Source organism: Barbus barbus, assembly GCF_936440315.1.
Source record: "Barbus barbus genome assembly, chromosome: 7".
Classification (NCBI taxonomy): Eukaryota; Metazoa; Chordata; class Actinopteri; order Cypriniformes; family Cyprinidae; genus Barbus; species Barbus barbus.
In genome coordinates this window covers 20290195-20309652 of record NC_136735.1, presented here as the reverse complement: position 1 = coordinate 20309652, position 19458 = coordinate 20290195, and the positions used below count along the sequence as shown (strand labels likewise).

General features: G+C 36.0%; 2 protein-coding genes across 2 annotated transcripts; both read left to right on the top strand.

Moving 5' to 3' along the window:
- Positions 1-43: 43 nt before the first annotated feature.
- LOC306872826 (cystathionine beta-synthase-like) lies at positions 44-12452 on the top strand. Its single transcript, XM_079421687.1, has 15 exons — positions 44-148; positions 3537-3792; positions 4775-4881; positions 5174-5308; positions 5550-5629; positions 5704-5908; positions 7071-7162; positions 7381-7506; positions 9034-9118; positions 9269-9374; positions 9617-9694; positions 10192-10326; positions 10493-10601; positions 10684-10768; positions 11245-12452. Exons 1-15 carry the CDS (start codon positions 64-66, stop codon positions 11373-11375), a joined length of 1815 nt encoding a protein of 604 aa, XP_079277813.1. The 5' UTR covers positions 44-63; the 3' UTR covers positions 11376-12452.
- A 3339-nt stretch (positions 12453-15791) lies between these two features.
- Positions 15792-19214, top strand: cryaa (crystallin, alpha A; the record flags this gene model as incomplete). Its single annotated transcript, XM_079421730.1, has 3 exons — positions 15792-15983; positions 16724-16846; positions 19008-19214. 3 exons carry the CDS (start codon positions 15792-15794, stop codon positions 19212-19214), a joined length of 522 nt encoding a protein of 173 aa, XP_079277856.1.
- Between the last annotated feature and the right edge of the window lie 244 nt (positions 19215-19458).

Sequence of the window (19458 nt, the reverse complement as noted above, 5' to 3'; positions counted from 1 at the left end):
CAGACGCCCTCGTTCCAGCCAATCAGATTGCGCGCCAACACATGGCCTTTTCCCAAATAAGTGATGAACCCCGTTCACATAAATGACGTGACGCAGGTACTTCTGTATGCACAGCTGTTAAAGTGGACGGTCGGTGCTTTTCAGCAAGGTAAATGTGTTTTATAATGGTGAATATCTTTAATGGACGTTGCAGTATGTGATCAGCAATATATTTGAGACATAATTATATATATATATATTATAGAAAAATTATTTTGCTGCTTTGCATATGTTGAAATGTTTATTTACAAAACGTCGTCTTTTTATTAGTATGTAATCATCAAAATCTTTTAATGCACCTGGCAGAACAGAGAAAGATTTATTCATAACTGCGAAGATTTCTCTACTCTATTTAAAACTAGACGTCATTTCCATCAATACCGATGAAATGAACTAAAATCGAATTCACGAAAAGACAGTTTGTTGACTGACTGACATAATCACAATATTGGAAGGAATTATATTATGCAGGAAACTGGATGGGTTGTGAATGAAAATGTTTCGTTAAAAGAGTTTCTTAGAGCACATGGATCCACTTTAAACTTCCCCATACTTCTGATAACCCGACTCTTGCGTACTTGACTGGGTTGCCAGGTGTGTATCAAAGTCACTTCAATCTCCAATATTTGGATTGTACAGTGAATATTGTTATCATAACCGCATCAGAGTCATATTTCTATTAAAACACGGTATAAAGCTTGCTTGTTTAGTCGGACAGAAGACTGAAGACATTTATATTTGTGTACTGTCAAAAGTGGGGTTCCTACTGATCTGGCAACCCGGGTCCTAAAGAGTCACCACTCACTCATGCGGTAGAATTTTGTATTATAATTTTGTCCTATATCTATCTGTCTGTCTGTCTGGTATCATTTGCTTTCAGGTAATATTTTGATATTTAATGCAATGAAAATGCAAGAATGAAGCTTAAGTGCCTAGAACTGATCAAATACACAGGAATAGAAAATTAGGCTACTGCAATTTACTTTTGTCAGTTTCAATCATGTTATTTCTAGATGCACGAAGACCATCTGAACTTGCACTGTATTGTAGTCATTTCGCATTAAAGCAGTCAAGCATGCTTGTTATGTTGTTGAGGCTCATAGTTTTAACAGCTGCTGTATTTTATGCTTGGCTTCTTAGGTTATCTATTAATGGTTCTCATACTCCGAAATTAACCTGATGGCTACAGTCCTAGTGTTGCTTTTGGCGGCCTGTTTTAATTTTAGTTTTAGTCTAGTCTTTGTGAAAAGCTGTCACTTTAGTTTTTATTAGTTTTAGTCAATAGCTATAATCACAGATTATAATGTTTTTGTTTTCGATTTGATTTATTTTGTTAAGTAGTAATTTAAAGCTTTCTATAGATATATTTATCATGTCTGTGAGGCATGTATTCGCTGACTTTCGGTTCATTTTTGTGAAGCGCATCTGTTCAAGACAAGACGGCAGAAAGCGCATTGTTTTCTTTATTTTATAAAATTATTTTAAATATTTTATAAAAAGTTTTGTTGATATTGTGAGTGCTCACAAATAAAATTAGACCGTTTACAGTTCCGAATGATGTATTAGGTTACATCTTATGAGCATCTACTTTTATGAGCAAAAATTAAGGCATAAATTGTTTCCATTGAAAAAAATTGCAATTGATTGCGCCGGCGCCTCCATGTCCTGCGCTTTAGCTTCCACTCTCTGCACAAACTACTGGATGCAGCGCACATTTATCTAGGTTTAACGTTTAAACATTGTTATATGCTTGAACTGTTTTAGTATAGCCTATCTATAGATTTTATTTTGGGCAAGTCCTGATGATTTGAGAAGACTAAATTGATCAAACATGGATCAGCCTGCTGGTCTGCCTCTGGGCACTTGGTCTTACTTTAAGAAAGAAAAAAACGTATTTGACGAACAAAAAATTATCCAAACGTTTTTCTAAATCAACTTAATGAAAAAACGAAACAAAATATAATCACTTTGCCATTGCATACAAAACTGAACTATTTTAATAGCTGAAATGGTATAATCTGATTTGGGAGAAGGAGGACGGGCTCGGGATGGACTCGGGCTGGTATCTGTCAAGCTCTCAGACAGAGACGTGAGACACAGGAAGCAGAAATACTGCAAAATAATAACAATAACACGACTAAAGGAGACAAAATAACCTTATAACATTTCGTTTTGGTCAACGAAAATGAAGAGACATTTTAGCATAGTTTTTATTTTGTAAAACACATTTAGTCTCGTTTTTATTCGTCAACAATATTGCATTATACATTTAATTATTGTCATCGTCACATGACCAGCATTTACATTGCGTCTAGTCTCGTTTTGGTCAGGTGATAATGGTTTGTTGAGGATGATATTTAGTCATAATTTTCGTTGACAAAAGCAACACTACTTGTGAAGCTCTCCCAAGTGTTTGAATCAGCTTGGCTTGACAGTATTCTCAAGCTTGCAGTCATCCCTGCATCATTCTTCCTTCCAGTCAACTTTGCATTTAATATGCTTTGATACAGCACTCTGTGAAAAGCCACACCTTTCAGAAATGACCTTCTGTGATTTACCCTCTTTGTGGAGGGTGTCAGTGTTCGTCTTCTGGACCATTGCCAAGTCAGCAGTCTTCTCCATTATTGTGGTTTCAAAGAACAAGAGATACCCAGAATTTATACTGTAGGGATGGTCATTAATTGAAACTCAAATGTAAATATTCTAATATTTTGAGATACTGATTTTTGACTTTCATGAGCTGTAAGCTCTAATCATCAAAATTAAAACAAAAAAACTTTTGAAATGTTTTACTTTACATTTAATGTATCTAAAATATATGAAATTTTCACTTTTTGAAATAACTTGAACTTTTTCACGACATTCTAATTTATTGAGATGCACCTTTATTTCACGTCTTCTTGCACTTGAACTGACAAAATTGTGTCAAAATACCTATCTGGACAAGTATGCTTGAAAACATTCGGTTATGTCTCAAGTAAAGATACAACCATTGAGAAATAAATTGGATGTGTAGCCCTATAATAATTTTGGATTCACGCATTGTCTTAAAGTGACCGCAGTCTAATTTACCAACTGCTGTCTGCCTTAATTGTTAATCCAAAAAAACAATGCAGTGTTTCTAATTTTTCAGTGCTTCTAATTTCTTTATCTGATTCTGAACACCTACAAATCTGAAACCTGATTTAATCATGCTATTGCTTGAAATTTGCTTATTTGTTCCTGACTCAAAAGAAACCATTTAACTTGTATCTAGAATTGTGGTGTCATAATAATCTTAGGCTATTTATTAGAAAACAGAATAACATGGATGAAATAACAAAACATTTTTTTTTTTTTTTTGTGGTAGCACCAGCTTTAGAATGTGCGGAACAGACATGTCAAAAGAGCCAAAACACTATTCAGGCTTTCTCAAGTCAACATCAAAGTTGTTTACAAAATTTTTCCTCTAATCTACAATTTAAAATGTGTTGTGAACAAATTCTCACACTTTACAGAGAACTATAGAGGAATCATGCCTTCAGTTCCGTCCAACAAAGAGAACGACAGTCCTGCCTGCCCTTTTTCTGGCAAGAAGACCACTGGCAGGAATGGAGTTGAGAAGTTGGTTTCAGATAATGTAGACAGACCACTGCAGCTGAATAGAGAATCTGTGGCCACTGACCCAAAATGGATTCGTCCTGACCTGCCAAGCAGATGTACCTGGAAACCAGGAATGTCTCTTGAAAATTCCCCTCACAAATACTTCCCCAGGTGATAATGCTTAATGATCTCTCACCTTTCAATTCTGACCTAAAATCACAAGATACTTTAAATCAAGTGACAGGCACACATGCTTAGATGCTTAGCTGAGCCATACCAAAAAAGCATTTCTGTGTCTTTCTCCGGAACAATTCCTTATTTGGAAACTTATCAGCAAGATAAACATGTTTCACAATCATTGATTAGCTGTAATGGACTTTGCTGTATTCAATCAACAATATATTTGTTATGTAAAAAAATATATAACATTAATTTAACAAAAGGAATATTTCCTTTTTAGGTTTTAGAATGTTCACAGAGTTAAGCAGATGCATTTTTGTGTATGTATTCATAAGTGTACATGGCTTTCATTATTTTGAAATGTTATATAGAATTGTACCATTATTTTAAACATTGCGGGGTTTTAGAAAATTATTTTATTACTGGTCCTTTATATTCGCAGTTTCTAGATTGTAAAGTCATCATGAAATAAAAAGATAATTCTTATTTTTATGAGAATATGAATATAAGATGATAATAGAACATATTTTTTTTAATATTGCAGTGTGCATATTATATAATTTTCATATTATTTTTATTATTATTATTTTATTTTTTATTGTGCCCCTGTAATCTTTAAGCAAAATAACTTCCCTTTCATCTTGAAACTTCTCTTCTCTTCTCTTCTCTTCTCTTCTCTTCTCTTCTCTTCTCTTCTCTTCTCTTCTCTTCTCTTCTCTTCTCTTCTCTTCTCTTCTCTTCTCTTCTCTTCTCTGATAATGTATTCACTGCTGTGAGTGCAGGACAAAAGGTATAATGCAGCAATAACAAACAACAACCATCAAATGACCTAATCAGTTCCTATATATTATTTTTTAATTTACACTGTCGCAAAATGACCTTTGTAACTTTATAACTATAATTGTAACTATAGCTTCTGTCCCTGCAATATCCTTTTATGAGTGTTTATTCTTTCTTCCTTTAACCATTGCAGGACAAAAGCTGAGAAGATTCTTCCCAACATCCTGGACAGGATTGGAGACACACCACTGGTCCGTATAAACAAGATCTCTAAGACTTTTGGACTGAAGTGTGAACTTTGTAAGTGATTCATTCAGATTTCTACTTTTGAACAATTCTAAATCAGTTACTTTAAAAGTCAATATCGTTTTACCACAGAAAGTGTGCCTCAAATAAGAAACCTCCTTGAAAGGCCAAAAAAAAAAAAAAACAGAATAAAGCAAGTATTGACCTTGAGTCCTTTGAAAGAGTTTTGGCCTGCTTTGTGGCTTTAATGTTATATTTCAATCTATGAAATGGATGAAAGGCATTTATATAAATAACTTAAAGTTACTTTACAGTCATTTAGTTTTGTTTGTTGGTGTGTCTGCAGTGGCCAAGTGTGAGTTCTTTAATGCTGGTGGTAGTGTGAAGGACCGTATCAGTTTGCGTATGGTAGAGGACGCAGAAAGGGAAGGCATCCTCAAACCTGGAGACACCATTATAGAGCCCACCTCTGGAAATACAGGTAATCACACAAGACTCTGATTTTTCTATATTCTTATTTCATTGTTCGTTGTTACAGTATGTGTGTTCTTCTCAAAATCTTCAGCACTAGTTCACATACTGCATATATTTAAAATCCATAAATAAATATGGTTAGAAAAGTGCATTGTAGTGGTCAATTTTGCAATGGAGAAAAGCAAATATCAAGTGGGTAAAATAATTTTTGCCCAGTGTAAATTCTTAGTTATGTGCACTCTATGCAGGTATTGGTCTTGCATTGGCAGCAGCAGTGAAGGGTTATCGCTGCATAATTGTTATGCCCGAGAAAATGAGCATGGAAAAGGTAAGATTCTTTCCAGTTAGATCAAATGGGATTTGTTAACCCATCAAGAAGGTTAAACAATAGTCTCTTCATAGGTTGATGTCTTGAGAGCTTTGGGTGCTGAGATTGTCCGAACTCCCACCAGTGCACGGTTTGACTCCCCTGAGTCCCATGTGGGTGTGGCTTGGCGCTTGAAGAATGAGATTCCTAACTCGCACATCCTGGACCAGTACCGCAATCCCAGCAACCCCCTGGCTCATTATGACACCACTGCTGAGGAGATTCTGGAGCAGTGTGATGGTAGTAATTGTGTTGTGTCTCTCACTTTCTCTCTCTGTCTTTGTTCTCCTATCTTTTTCTGATTTTTATCATCAAAGCATAGCTTCCTCTCGCTCCAGCTTCAAGGCTTTTTGTTGTCAGTAACATTAAAGGAATAGTTGACCCAAAAATTGTAATTTGCTGAAAATGCACTCACCCTCAGGCCATCTAAGATAGTTTTTCTTCAAGGGAACAGATTGGGAGAAATTTAGCGTTACATCACATCTTCACCAATGGGTCCTCTGCAGTGAATGGGTGCCGTCAGAATAAGATTTCAAACAAATTATTAAAACTACAATAATTCACATGACTCCAGTCATAAATTAAAGTCTTGTTAAGTGAAAAGAAGGAATACAAATTTATCAAGGCATTTTAACTTTAAACCATTTCTTCCCGTTAAAATACAAGTCCATTATAATGCTTCTTCCAGTGAAAAAGTCCTCTCACCATATGTTTGTTTAAAACTGTTTTGGACTGTTTTCACTTGAAACGGTGCTTGATTTGTGCTCTCCTGATTTACTTGAGACAAATTTTTCACTGGAGAAAGCCATATTTTGGATAGAGGTCTCTATCTAGGCAAAAGCAATGTTAAAAGCAAATCTTGATGATTTGGGTAATACTTTATAATAAATTAATAATCATTAGCAAACATTATATAATGTCTAATAGATCAGTTATATAATATCAGATCATTATATAATGTTTAACAGATTAGTTAATATATATTCATTAAGCTACAAGTATAGTATCAGTTCACAATGTTCAAGTCCTTAATTCATATAAAATTGAAATAAGCTTTCAATTCAACTATGATCACGGACAAATACAATACAAATGATTTGTTATACACTGATAAACAGCTTATTAATGAGCATTTGAATGCTTACAAATGCCATTAAACTGGTTATTTAAATTGATTAAAATATTAACCAATGCACTTTTTTTTTTTACATTTACAAATGTTGTAAAAATGTTACTCCTTCACGCATTCATTGTGAGCAAGTCATCCTAAATTTCTCAAAATCTGTTCCCATGAAGAACCAAACTCATCTACATCTTGGATGGCCTGAGGGTGAAGAGATTTTTTTTTTAGTAAATTTTCATTTTTGGGTGAACTATTTTTTAAACTCTCAACTCCCCACAGGTAAAGTGGATATGTTGGTGGCAGGAGCCGGCACAGGTGGCACTATTACCGGAGTTGCTCGCAAACTGAAGGAGAAATGCCCAAATATTAAGGTAGACACTGATTGTCCCTGAGATCTGATGCACAGCAATTTTGTGAAATTTGCCTGTTTTGTAACAAACGGAGTAGCTACCGCTTCAAATGTCCACATAATGTTAAATTGAGATAAAATTATATAAACTGCATTTTTATAAGTCACTCAGAAATGAAGTAACCAGGCATCACTGAATATACGTCTTGACTCATCTGAAGTGTGTCTATGTTTTGGTAGATTATTGCAGTGGACCCAGAGGGCTCGATCCTTGCTGAGCCTGAAGAGCTGAACCGGACTGATAAAACCCAGTATGAGGTGGAGGGCATCGGATATGACTTTATACCCACCGTCCTGGATAGATCTGTGAGTGACTCTACATAAGTGTGTAGGTTTGAATATAAGTCTAATCAGAGGCGTCATACCCATTGAAAGTGCCCCTTCAGATTTTTGAGCCAAGTGGATTTTGAAGGCAGCTTCCAAAAGACAAAAAATAGCCGATTCAATTACACAGGCGTGATTAAATCGTTCAGCTCGTCATATCATCAGCTGCTAAATTCAAATCTGTGTTTGCTAGCTGGCACTGAGCCAGAGACAGACGTGTTTTTACAGCACTGCGCATTATAACCAATAACACACGATTCTGTTGAGTTTATGAATGCAATGGCCAATCAGAGTCGTTCAGATGAGTCGTTCACTGGCGAATTCTCTCGTCAAAAACAACAAAGTGCAGAAAGTGTACGAATCTGTAAGATATACATTTCATATTGTAAACAGCTTCAGTGATTTTAATGGGAGTTTTTGAGAGTGGTTGAACTAGACTGTCAGCCAAAATGTTCTTTTATAATATGGCTAAATGTTCTTTGCTCTCTTTCTGTACAATGAAAGTGTTATTAGCCTAACTTGCAATGTTTTTATTCACATTAACTTTCAATGTTAAATTCACATTAAATATAAAGTGAGTGGTATTAAAAATGTTATGGCATGACACCCATAAACAGACCGTTTTTATAGTTAATAGATTACATTATTAGACTTTGACCTTCGCCCACTATCAACATAATCTATAAAGGTGATGGTCAAGATATTTCATGATATAGAATGCGTTGGAAATGTTTCGAATAAAAAGGAAAAAATAAATAAAACAAGTGCTGTTGTGGCTGCTGTGTGTCACATGACGACCCCCCACCCCAACTCGTGCTCCCTCAAAAATAATGAGTACATGATGCCCCAGAGTCTAATATCCTTTTTTATAAATTGTATATGACAGGGCTCTTCAGCTGACACATTTGAACATTACTTTTCTAAAAATTATATATGGATATTCAAGTAAACCTAAGTTGCCTCAGTCCAGTAAGTGTTCATCCTGAAATTTTATTAACAATATCAAAGTTATTCTCACATTTTACTAAAAGGCCTTTTACTTGCTAAAAAGTATAATCTAGGAGTCAGACGACTGAAAGCATGTAGTAGATTGTGCGCAAGAGGGTTTTCAGCAAAGTTTGCATCTTTAGGACTAAGAAATGTGTGTATCAAATGTGATGAAGTAGTAATATTTTTCTATTCTAAAATGTATACTATTAAGGGTGTTTGGGTTTGGTTGGTTTGGTTTTTTGTGTTGACGTTGTTTGTAGTAAAAGTGCTAAGGTCAAATATTATACTCTCCTCTCATACTCTCTGAGTAATTTGACCCCTGAAAGGAAAAGTCCTGCTTTTTGAAACGCACGTGTTTGTTGCAATAGTCTACTCGCTGGTATTACTATTCTGTTCTTTACCAGAAGATGGCAGTAGAATTATAGTTTTGGCTTACAGTGTTCTACTGTTGAGAGACAACATGAACTCATTTATACACGAGTTCATGTATAAATCACACACATTGTGTTTTTATTTCAGGTGGTTGACAAATGGTACAAATCCAACGATGAGGAATCATTTGCCATTGCCCGAATGCTTATAAGGGATGAAGGGCTGTTATGTGGTAAGCACATTATCCTTTCTTAACATACACGCTAATGTCACACATTTTACAGCATCTTAAATTGGGGCTTAATGTCTATGAAAAGTAATGTCATGATTGTAGTAGATTTGTGTTTGTATAAACCACATTGTTTATGTTCTGTGTTGTCAGGTGGGAGCTCAGGCACTGCCATGGCGGCTGCAGTAAAGTTTGCCAAAGAGCTGAAGGAGGGACAGCGCTGTGTCGTGATTCTGCCAGACTCCATTCGCAACTACATGTAAGGAAAATCAGAGAGATGCACAAGAATTGGCTGCAAGCTTATTCAGCTTCAGTTTTTCCAAGGAACGCAAAATAATCACATTTATTTCTTAAATGCACTGTAAAAATTAAGAAATATAAAATATATTCTCACCCTTGATTGTTTTTTTTTCCACAAAGACAACTAGCTTCACAAAAACTTGTCTCAATCTGAAGCGATGGATGTTAATCATCATTTTGTGTTTAAAATTTACTCTAAAGGTCCAAGTTCTTAAATGATAAGTGGATGTTCCAGAAGGGCTTTCTGAGGGTGGAAGACATCATGGTGAATAAACCCTGGTGAGCAGAATATCATTTTGTCACTCAAGATTTAGTGTGTATACTTGAGACTGGGGCTATTTGTCGCATTTTATCAGTAATTTATTTATTTGGCATTTTTTAGGGTACATTTGTTTTTAGAAGTAAATTTCTTTGTAGGTATATAACTAAAGATGACATAAGAACATAATAACAGAACCTGTTGTCACACTGTACACTCCTAAAAATAAAGGTTTGCTATTGGCATTGAGGCTTCGATGAAGAACCTTTAACATCCATACAGTCTTAAAAATAAAGGTGCTTAAAAGGTTTTTCTGCCATAGATGCCATAGAAGAACCATTTTTGGTTCTACAAAGAATCATTCAGTTAAATTCTTTCTTTCCTTTTTATAATCTGATGGTAAAGGTTCTTTATTAACCATTTAGACAATGTTTAATACAATGTCGAAGTGTCATCTTCTCATTTTCGGTCCTGTGTTTGTTCTTTTTTTATTCACCCTTCATTCAATTTCTTCCAGGTGGTGGAATCTGAAATTACAGAGTCTAAACCTTTCTGCTCCACTAACTGTGCTGCCCACAGTCACATGCCAAAAAACCATCAAAATCTTGAAAGAAAAGGGCTTTGACCAGGCACCTGTCGTAAATGAAGCTGGGTGAGCAATGCATGCAACAAAGAACATTTTAATCAACATTAAAATGGTGACAACCTCACCGTAATTGTCATCAGTACTTATTGCATTAAATCTATATTATCATTGCAATTGAAGATGATTAAAAGTGAGGAGTGGAATGCAGTTGTGTTTGGCTTGCTCTCTGCAGGTTGATTCTGGGAATGGTGACCCTGGGAAACATGCTTGCCTCTGTGCTTGCAGGAAAGGTCAAGCCCTCTGACCCTGTCAGCAAAGTGCTCTACAAACAGTTCAAGCAGGTGATTGCTGTTCTTTTAGAAAGGATAGTTTGAGCTCACTTACTCCATCCGACATTACTTCATCCATTTTTGCTCATTTTAGATTCGTCTAACTGACAATCTGGGAAAGCTGTCTCGGATCTTGGAAACAGATCATTTTGCCCTGGTGGTCCATGAGCAGATACAGTGTGAGTGTTTATTCTGTTTTTCATTTTTGTTGTTGTTGTTTTCACAATTTGCTTTTTTAAAACAATTATATCCATAATATTTATTATGCTTCTTCCATATTACAAATGACTGGCAAGCCAAGTTTTCAGAAATGTTGTTGTTGTTGTTGTGTTTTTTTTTTGGGGGGGGTTCCGAAGCTTAGTTGAGATCTGCTGCAAATAAACAGTTTTGACTTGTGAAGATATGTTTCCACTAAACTGCTAAATTATTGATTTCTCCTGATGTGACCCCTTTCAACCCTTTCAAGGAGTTTAATTAATATTTAGTCCATGAAAAATGCTTTTGTATTTTTGCATTGACATAGGATTGCGAGTGCAGCCAGAGGGAGTTTTTTAATCTTTGTGTCTAAGAGGCCTTTTCCTCCTGATCCCATACACTCTTAGCACTGAGAGGATGATGAGATGTTTGCCTGAATTTCTGCTTTTTATTTTTCCAGATCTGACAGATGGATCTTCCACTCAAAAGCAAATGGTGTTTGGAGTGGTGACAGCCATCGATCTCCTCAATTTTGTGACGGCTCGAGAGAAAAGAGAGAGATCTATGTCAGAATCAACAGATGAATACTGAAGGCATTAGAGCACTTCCTGCCTCAAGTTGAATGTGATGCACTACAAAGAATTATAATGTTAGAGATATAGATGTCATACAGTTATTACACTTAAATTTGGGGAGTAGGGTTGGGTGGCATTGCTTCTTAATATTAAGATATTTCTTGCTTATCTGTTTCTTAGCTAATAATTATGTAAACATTTACAAATGTTGTTAACAATTATTAACAAATGATGTTTAAAGGCAAAACAGGGTCTAAAATGGTTTTTACCAATAATTTGTCACTGGATATAAATAGTCATTACTGGCCATGGATTAGTATTTTGCATTGCGTTATTCTAAAACTCTAAAATATTAGTTTTAGTCAGTTTTACAATTATTGTGGTTTGTTTTCTTGCATATTTTTAAGAAACGGTGCTGACAAAGAGTCAGTGTCTCACTGTATTATGTGCTAAAGCTGCATCTGTGACAAAAAAAAGAAAGAAAAAGTGATTGTACTTGGTATTTTCATTTTGGTTGCTTAATGTGAGAAATATTTGACACGTCACCACATGTTATTCTGCAGGAACAAATTGAAGGCACCCTGGAAAAACCTCTGATGGTAAATTTTCCGCTGAGGTAAAAGTTGTTACAAGTTATAAAGCAAGGGCGTTCAATCCTTCTCCTTGAGGGCCACTTTCCAGGAGAGCTTAGTTCCAGTACAACTGCTTGGAAGTTTCTTGTGTTCTTTCTTAAAAACCTTGTTCAGGTATGTTTAATTGGGGCTAGAACTAAACTTTGCTTAAAAGTGACCTTCAAAGACCAGGTCTAGTCATAAACATTTATAACATTTCATTTGAATTGCTTAATTTGAGTCACTTTTATCAGTGAGGGCCAAGTTAATCAGTGTGATGTTGCAGTAACAACCCCAGTGAAGGCAAGTGGCTTTGGCACAAATTGTTTAAATTAACTAAAAAAATATTAGTTTACCAGCATGATTGTTGAATGTTGTTTCTAAATTTGCTTTCTTTACTCTAGCCTTCATACTGCATTGTATAAAAATGTTGGTACAGTGGTATAATACAAAAAATAAATTAAATACTATTTTAAAAATCCTTTCCTAATTGAATTTGTTGCAGCAAATGAACAGAAAATGGAAAGGAGGCCTTAAACAGCATCTAGACAGAGTTTTTGACAATACTTATAGGCCTACATGCAAGATACTGATGTTTCCATCTTCTCTCCAGACTTTTATATAAAATATCCTTTCTTCCCTTATGCTCTTGTAATAGTTACATTCATGCTGCAGTCCACTGAGAAAAAGCTTCCAACAAAAGCTGCTGACTGAGCTGAAACCTGGCCAAAGATTAAAGCGCCCATCCGGTGGCCTGGTCACCCATCCTCACTTCCGTGGCTCGGCTGGGGTCTGTTTGCCAAGGCTGTTGAGTCTGTGGTATGGAAAAAGGGCCTTGCTGGTGCTTTAGAGTTAAGCCTCACCAGCGTGCCAGGTGAAGCCCCCAGGATTACCCTAATGCTGCCGGGGAAGTCATTATGTCTGCCATCGGAGTTATGGCTTCAGAGCTACATTGGTCAGACTGATAGTAGATGAGTTAAATACTCCACACATAAAATCTTTGCTTAGACATCTCACTGTACAGGTGCATCTCAAAAAATTTGAATATCGAGAAAAACTTCATTTGCTTGTAACATTTCAAAAAGTGAAACTTTCATATTTTACATTCATAACGTGAAGTAAGACATTTCAAAAGTTTTGTTTTTGTTTTAATTTTGATGATTAGAGCTTAGAACTGGATTTTGATATAAAAGTCAAAATCCAGTATCTCAATATTTTAGAATATTTATATTTGAGTTTCATTAAACGACCATTTCTACAGTATAAATTCAGGGTATCTCTTGTTCTTATCTCTTGTTCTTGTATAATTGTGTTTATAACACAATTATACAACTTTTTTTCACACAACTTAAACACATCTTCTCTATTTTGCCAGTGAGAATTTGTACAATATTCATCTTGTTTATTTGCCCATGGTTCTGAAGGTTCACCCCTATAAAGTCTACTGTATCACATCTGATGTGACAAATAAGCCTTCTAAATGATCAACATGATCAAAACTTTCCTGAAAAAAATTGTTGCACACAATCCAGCAAATGCTTTCTGGTGTCTTATTCATGTTTTGTTTTGGGGTTTTTTTAGCAAGTAGAAGGCCTTTTAATATCCAGACATCCATCTTCAGGTCATGGTTCACATCATTTTTGCTGTGAAATCTTTACTGATTTTTACAAAGTAAATAAAAGAATAATGTTGATACTGTATTATTTCAAGATGAACATTTCCTGGACTGAAGCAAATTTTTTTGTTGTTTGCTTGATTATCCATGCATCATTTTTATTTTATTTATTAATTTTTTTGAAAAATCATGTTAAAATGTATCAAATATGATCCATCGGCCTTTTGAGGAACACTTATTTGTTCACCTCTCATTAATCACTGTATTGCATTGAAACTCAGTCCCTGAGGCCGCAGCCCTGCAGCGTTTAGCTTCAACCCTAATTAAACACACCTGATCCAAATAATCAAGTCCTTCAGTCTTATTTGAAAACTACATGGTTTGTGTGGTGGAACAGGTTTGGAAAGAAACGCTGCAGGGCTGCGGCCCTCCAGGAACTGAGTTTGACACTCCTGCATTAATGTTTTAATCATAAAATTAACATTTAAATATCATCTTGAGTATAACTGAGATATAGAGTATAACTGATACTTATATCATTTTACTTATCATTTAGCCTACTTATTGGAAGTAGTCATACTATTATAAAGATCTCATTTATTTACATTTCACGAGTTCACACTTACATATAATAAATAGAATAAATTTTATGCGTATTTGGCGTGCTGTCCGAGGGGAGGGCTCCAAGCTCGGAATTTTGCCTGAACCCACAGGATAGGACAGTAATAGTTGTAAGTGCGGAGAAGGGGGGGCGGAGGGATGCTTGAAAACTGCCAATAAACAGAGGTAAGTCTGCTGTGTATATATACACTCCTCTTATCTTGTTAACTGGGTTGATTACTGATTGTTCTCCTCTCGTGTTAATTATCTGAACGTGCTCCTCTCAAACTTTGTTAATAAAACATCATTACAAGCTATCTTCTTGACCATATAAAGCATCTGCACCAAACTGCAATTCTTTTGCTCAGTTTGGGTCTCTGAAAAAAATTTAGCAATTCCTTCCATATTCTGACTATATCATACATGATCCACAAAAGCCTGATGTAGGTTATCAAATATGATATTCAACAAGAAGAAGAATATAGGCATTCTGTATGCAATGTATTTTTTTTAGATTTATTTTTATATTTTGTCTAATATACTGTTCCATTCCAAAGATGATTTTTTTATGACTATTATTTATTTTCTTTTTTTTATTTGTTAAAAATATGGGCCATTCTACAGAAATGGTGCAAACTGTTGTCCCACAACCAGAAAACACATTTAAAAAGCATTTAATCTTAGACGTTTACCAAGATCCTTCTATTATCTACTGAAACCCACAATAATATTTGAAATATCAGGGAAAGGGAAAGGGAAGTGGTGTGTGGCCAAGTATGGTGACCCATGCTTGGAATTTGTGCTCTGCATTTAACCCATCCAAGTGTACACACAGTAGTGAACATACACCCGGAGCAGTGGGCAGCCAATGCTGCGGCGCCTGGGGAGCAGTTGGGGGTTCGGTGCCTTGCTGAAGGGTCTCACCTCAGTCGTGGTATTGAGCGTGGAGAGAGTGTTGGTTATGGTCCATAATTTGTATTCCATAGCAACATGCTGAAATTTTAGGGTCAGCTTCCATAGAATTTTGCAGACTAACTTTTAAAATTAACTTTTTAGTAAAGCTTCAGTTTTGAGGAGAAAATATGCCTGTACCTGTACTTAGTAAGAAGTCAGAACTAAGAAACTTCTGGTCAGACAAGAGGCCATAACACACCGTTAGTAATGCTCTGCAGCCACCCCACTTCATCTGTATGGTCTGGTTTGTTTTGGCAGTCACTTATTTTCCGGTGATAACTGGCCAGCAGGGAACTACCGGGAGCCATTCAGGGCTAGACTGTCATTCTCAGGTCAGTGTGCACCCCACCAATTCTGCTGACTGCACTGTTCCCACCATGAGATAATGCCATTCCAGAAAGATCCACTTGTAAGCCTCTCTTTCTGCAGCGCAGGTATATAACCAGCAGCTTGCCTTCACTGGGAACGGCACGCATCATTGGGGATCTTTGTCTACTGTACCAGCCTCTATCAGCCTCCTCATACCTGCCTTCAGTCCACATCTTCTCCTTGAAAAATTTCCTTAAAATCAGGTGCAAATAGTCACATTCAGGTTGAAATTTGCGAGTCTACGTTTAGCTCATCCAAGCTGCGAATTGCCAAACCTGACATTATGGATATTGCCATCCAACACCCCTGGTTTAGACGCACCCTGGGCTACCCCACCCGCCTCTTCGACCAGTTGTTTGGAGAAGGCCTGTTCGACTATGACCTCTTTCCCTTCACTGCCTCAACTGTCAGCCCTTACTATCGACACTCACTCTTCCGCAACTTCCTGGACTCCTCCAACTCAGGCATCTCTGAGGTAATGAACCGCTTCACTGTGAATTGATAAGATTGAGATTTAGAATCTTAAAATGCCACTGTTGTTGCTGAAACCCAATACAGGGTGTTGATTATCACTAAATCAATGCATTAGGTCGTCTTTGTGACCAACAGCATAGTATCACCTCAAAATGAGTTATATTGTGGAGGTGAAACATTTAAAGCAGCAAGGTTTCCAGAGAATTCATCTCTAGAGTTATTCCTTACAGACTCCAGAAATTAAATTACAAATAAGAGCACTAAAAAAAGAGCAAACTGAAAATAATGCATAACTGTGACCGAACACAAAACAGAATCAGGTTAAAACGGAGGAACAAACAAACTGGTGAATGCAGCACTGTATAACAGAAAAGGAAAAAGAGTAGAAAAACTGACAAGTGTCCATGGAGAAATTTACCAGTACCTTTTCTGTTAAGTTAACGGAAAGGAATTAAATCATATACTGTTCATTTCATATTGTGGCATGCTAAATAATGACAAGATTTTATTTCATATTGCCTGAAGATAAATGCATCCATCACTGCAATGCACAACAGTGTCACTCCAAATGACACCACAAGTGAAACATGTCATTTACGATTCATCTCCACCTAGATGCTGAATGCAGTTTGCTGAATGAACAGTTTTTCTTGAATTTATGGAAACTGAAATCCTTACGTATTCCTATCTGCAAACAACACCACATTGATGTAAATCCACTGTACTTGATCATTTGTGCAGGTGAGGTCTGACAGAGACAAATTCACAGTGTACCTGGATGTGAAACACTTCTCTCCTGATGAGCTCAGTGTGAAGGTGACAGAGGACTATGTGGAGATCCAGGGCAAGCATGGAGAAAGACAGGTGAGATCACGGCTCATTCGGACATGACCGGGAATGTGTTCAATAAGGAACTTACAATGAAATCGAATTAAATGTTCTCTTCAGTTGCTGTGCTGATTTTTCTGTTAATGGAAGGAAGCTGGTATTTGAACAGTACAGTTATGAATCTTAATTAATCTTGTTTGTGAATAATGCTTTATTTACAGTTATTTAGCTTGTTTTGCATTACAGTGTTCAGTGTATATTAATACAATAACAGTAATACTAGTGTAAGTGCCTGTGTATGTGTGTCTCGAAGGATTATATAGTGTATAAAAATGCAGTAGCCTATGATAAATTCTACAGATTGTGGGAAAATATAATTAATGATTAAGCTTTTATTCTGTCATTTCCTTTAGTACAATGTGACAAATCATCACAACAAAGAATAAGACCTTTCACAGACAGGCGTTCAGAAATGACTCAGTTCAGACAGACTGCATATATATTTTTAATGCAGTACCAGTTAAGCAACCATAACAAATAAATATGCTTATTTTGAAATATATATTTTTTTTAATTTAAATTCTATTGGGAGAAAGTAGTATTTTTATATGTGAAAGAAATGTATGAAAAAATCTTTTTGGTTTAAGTTTTTATTAGATAATTTTATAGTTCATCAGCTATTCCTGTTTACTTCACTCTCTTTTTCTCCCAGTTGTTTTCTCTTCAGTTCCTTTTCTATTTTTATCCCCATCCTCCCATTTCAGTACGATGGATTTATTCATGTTTCAGTAGCCTGTGCTCAGATGAGGAAAAAGTGAGCAGATCTCTCAGAATTTTTGTGTCAGCTTGACGTCACTTTTGCGTCATATCCTGCCGCCCCATTTGAAATCCTAACGCCAGTAAAGGGCTTGTGGGTAATCTTTCCAGGGGTTTACTGGTAGATTGTTTTAAAATGCCTTGACACTAAAGCTGTTGTTCTGTCAACAGCATTCACAAGAGACTGAGGACTATGTTTGGGCAGTGCTTGATGAACGGTACTGATTTGTACACTGCAGTATATGAGCTCAAATCTACACTAATGTAATCAAAATAAAACTAACAATCTAATCTAAAACGAAAAGTCAAATGTAGAATTCATATTTGTGAGAAAAGAGTAAACAGATTTGCAGTAAGATTCAGACTGATTTCGTGGAACATTCTTCAGAACTGAAAAGGCATTCTTCAGAGCTAAACAGTTTCTCAAAAAAGTGCGAACAGCTGTCCAACTCTTGACGGATTACTTTTCTATTCATTACTTTATTATTCTTTTCATTCCTACATTCATTTATTCTATTTTTAGCTTTAAAATAGTACTTGAAAGTGGATCTTTAATAAAATGAGGTTTCTATTCCGGTTCTTCTTCTTACAATAATAAGACCCCTAGAAGTACATCTAACCTAAATCTAAAGGTCAGTATACAGACTCCGATTTGCCAGACTTAGACTGATTTTGTAAAAAATACTAATAAATGACAGGTTTTCTTCAGAAATAAACTGTTTGCTAAGTCACTTATACGATAAGATGACATTAGCTAACATCAGTTAAAGTTGTATCTGTTTATATTATTTAATGGACTTGAACTAACATGAGCCAACAATGAGCAGTTCTATTTTTATTAAATAATATTAAATATTAATACGGTAACAAATGTGTTAGTTAATGCATTAACTAACATTAACTAATGGGACCTTACTGTTATCTAAATGTTACCAACTTGAAAATTGGTATCTACATCTTGGTGGATTACGTTTACATTAATTATATATAAATACAATTTATATTAATTAAACATCAATTTTATATACATATGTATAAAGCCTTTAAAATAGTACTTGGAAGTGAATCTTTGCTAAAATAGGGCTTTTACTTTGTTTTCTTATTCTTACAGTAATTCCTATTTTTACACATTTATTCTTCATTACAATAATTTGCCTTATTTTAATCTTTCCTGGAAATGCTTCAAAACCTTCATGCCACACTGAATAGAGTTTTCCAACAACTGAACAGGCACATCTTCATGGCAACTATGAGAGAAGAGTGTTTGCTCAGGTCATCTCAGGTAATAAGGTGAAGAGCTAGTCTGTACATGATGGGTTCATGAATATGTGTGTAGCCTTTTTCTTACATTTTGCTCTGTTTTTGTTGTTTGGTTCCTCAGGATGATCACGGCTACATCTGCCGTGAGTTCCGCCGCCGCTACCGCCTGCCTACTAACGTGGACCAGTCTGCTATCACCTGCACACTGACTGCTGATGGCCTGCTTACTCTTTGTGGACCCAAGACTGGTGGCATAGAGTCTGGCCGTGGAGATCGCACCATCCCTGTTACCCGGGAGGACAAGACCAACTCAGGCTCCTCCTCCTAGATGGGTCACTCCCCACAGCCAGGTGGTGGTATGGAGGTGTGAGTGGGGCTCACAGGGGGCTTTTATTTCAGAGGGCATCTAAAGGTGGATTTAAGCAAATCCTCTATTTGTTTATCATTAAACAAGCCCTTCCTCCCACTTCCACTTCAAAGGATGTCAGTGTATATCTGACCTAATACCTTCTTTCATTAGACTACACTAGCTAACAATCTCCATAATCCACTATGATTGTTTTCATTTTTCA

Excerpts from the sequence above, each read along its gene's own strand:
- LOC306872826 (XM_079421687.1), top strand. The coding sequence starts at position 64 with ATGAACCCCGTTCACATAAATGACGTGACGCAGGTACTTCTGTATGCA. Across the intron at positions 4,882-5,173 it reads TGGACTGAAGTGTGAACTTT|TGGCCAAGTGTGAGTTCTTT; the intron begins GTAAGTGATTCA and ends GTGTGTCTGCAG. Across the intron at positions 10,602-10,683 it reads TCTACAAACAGTTCAAGCAG|ATTCGTCTAACTGACAATCT; the intron begins GTGATTGCTGTT and ends TGCTCATTTTAG.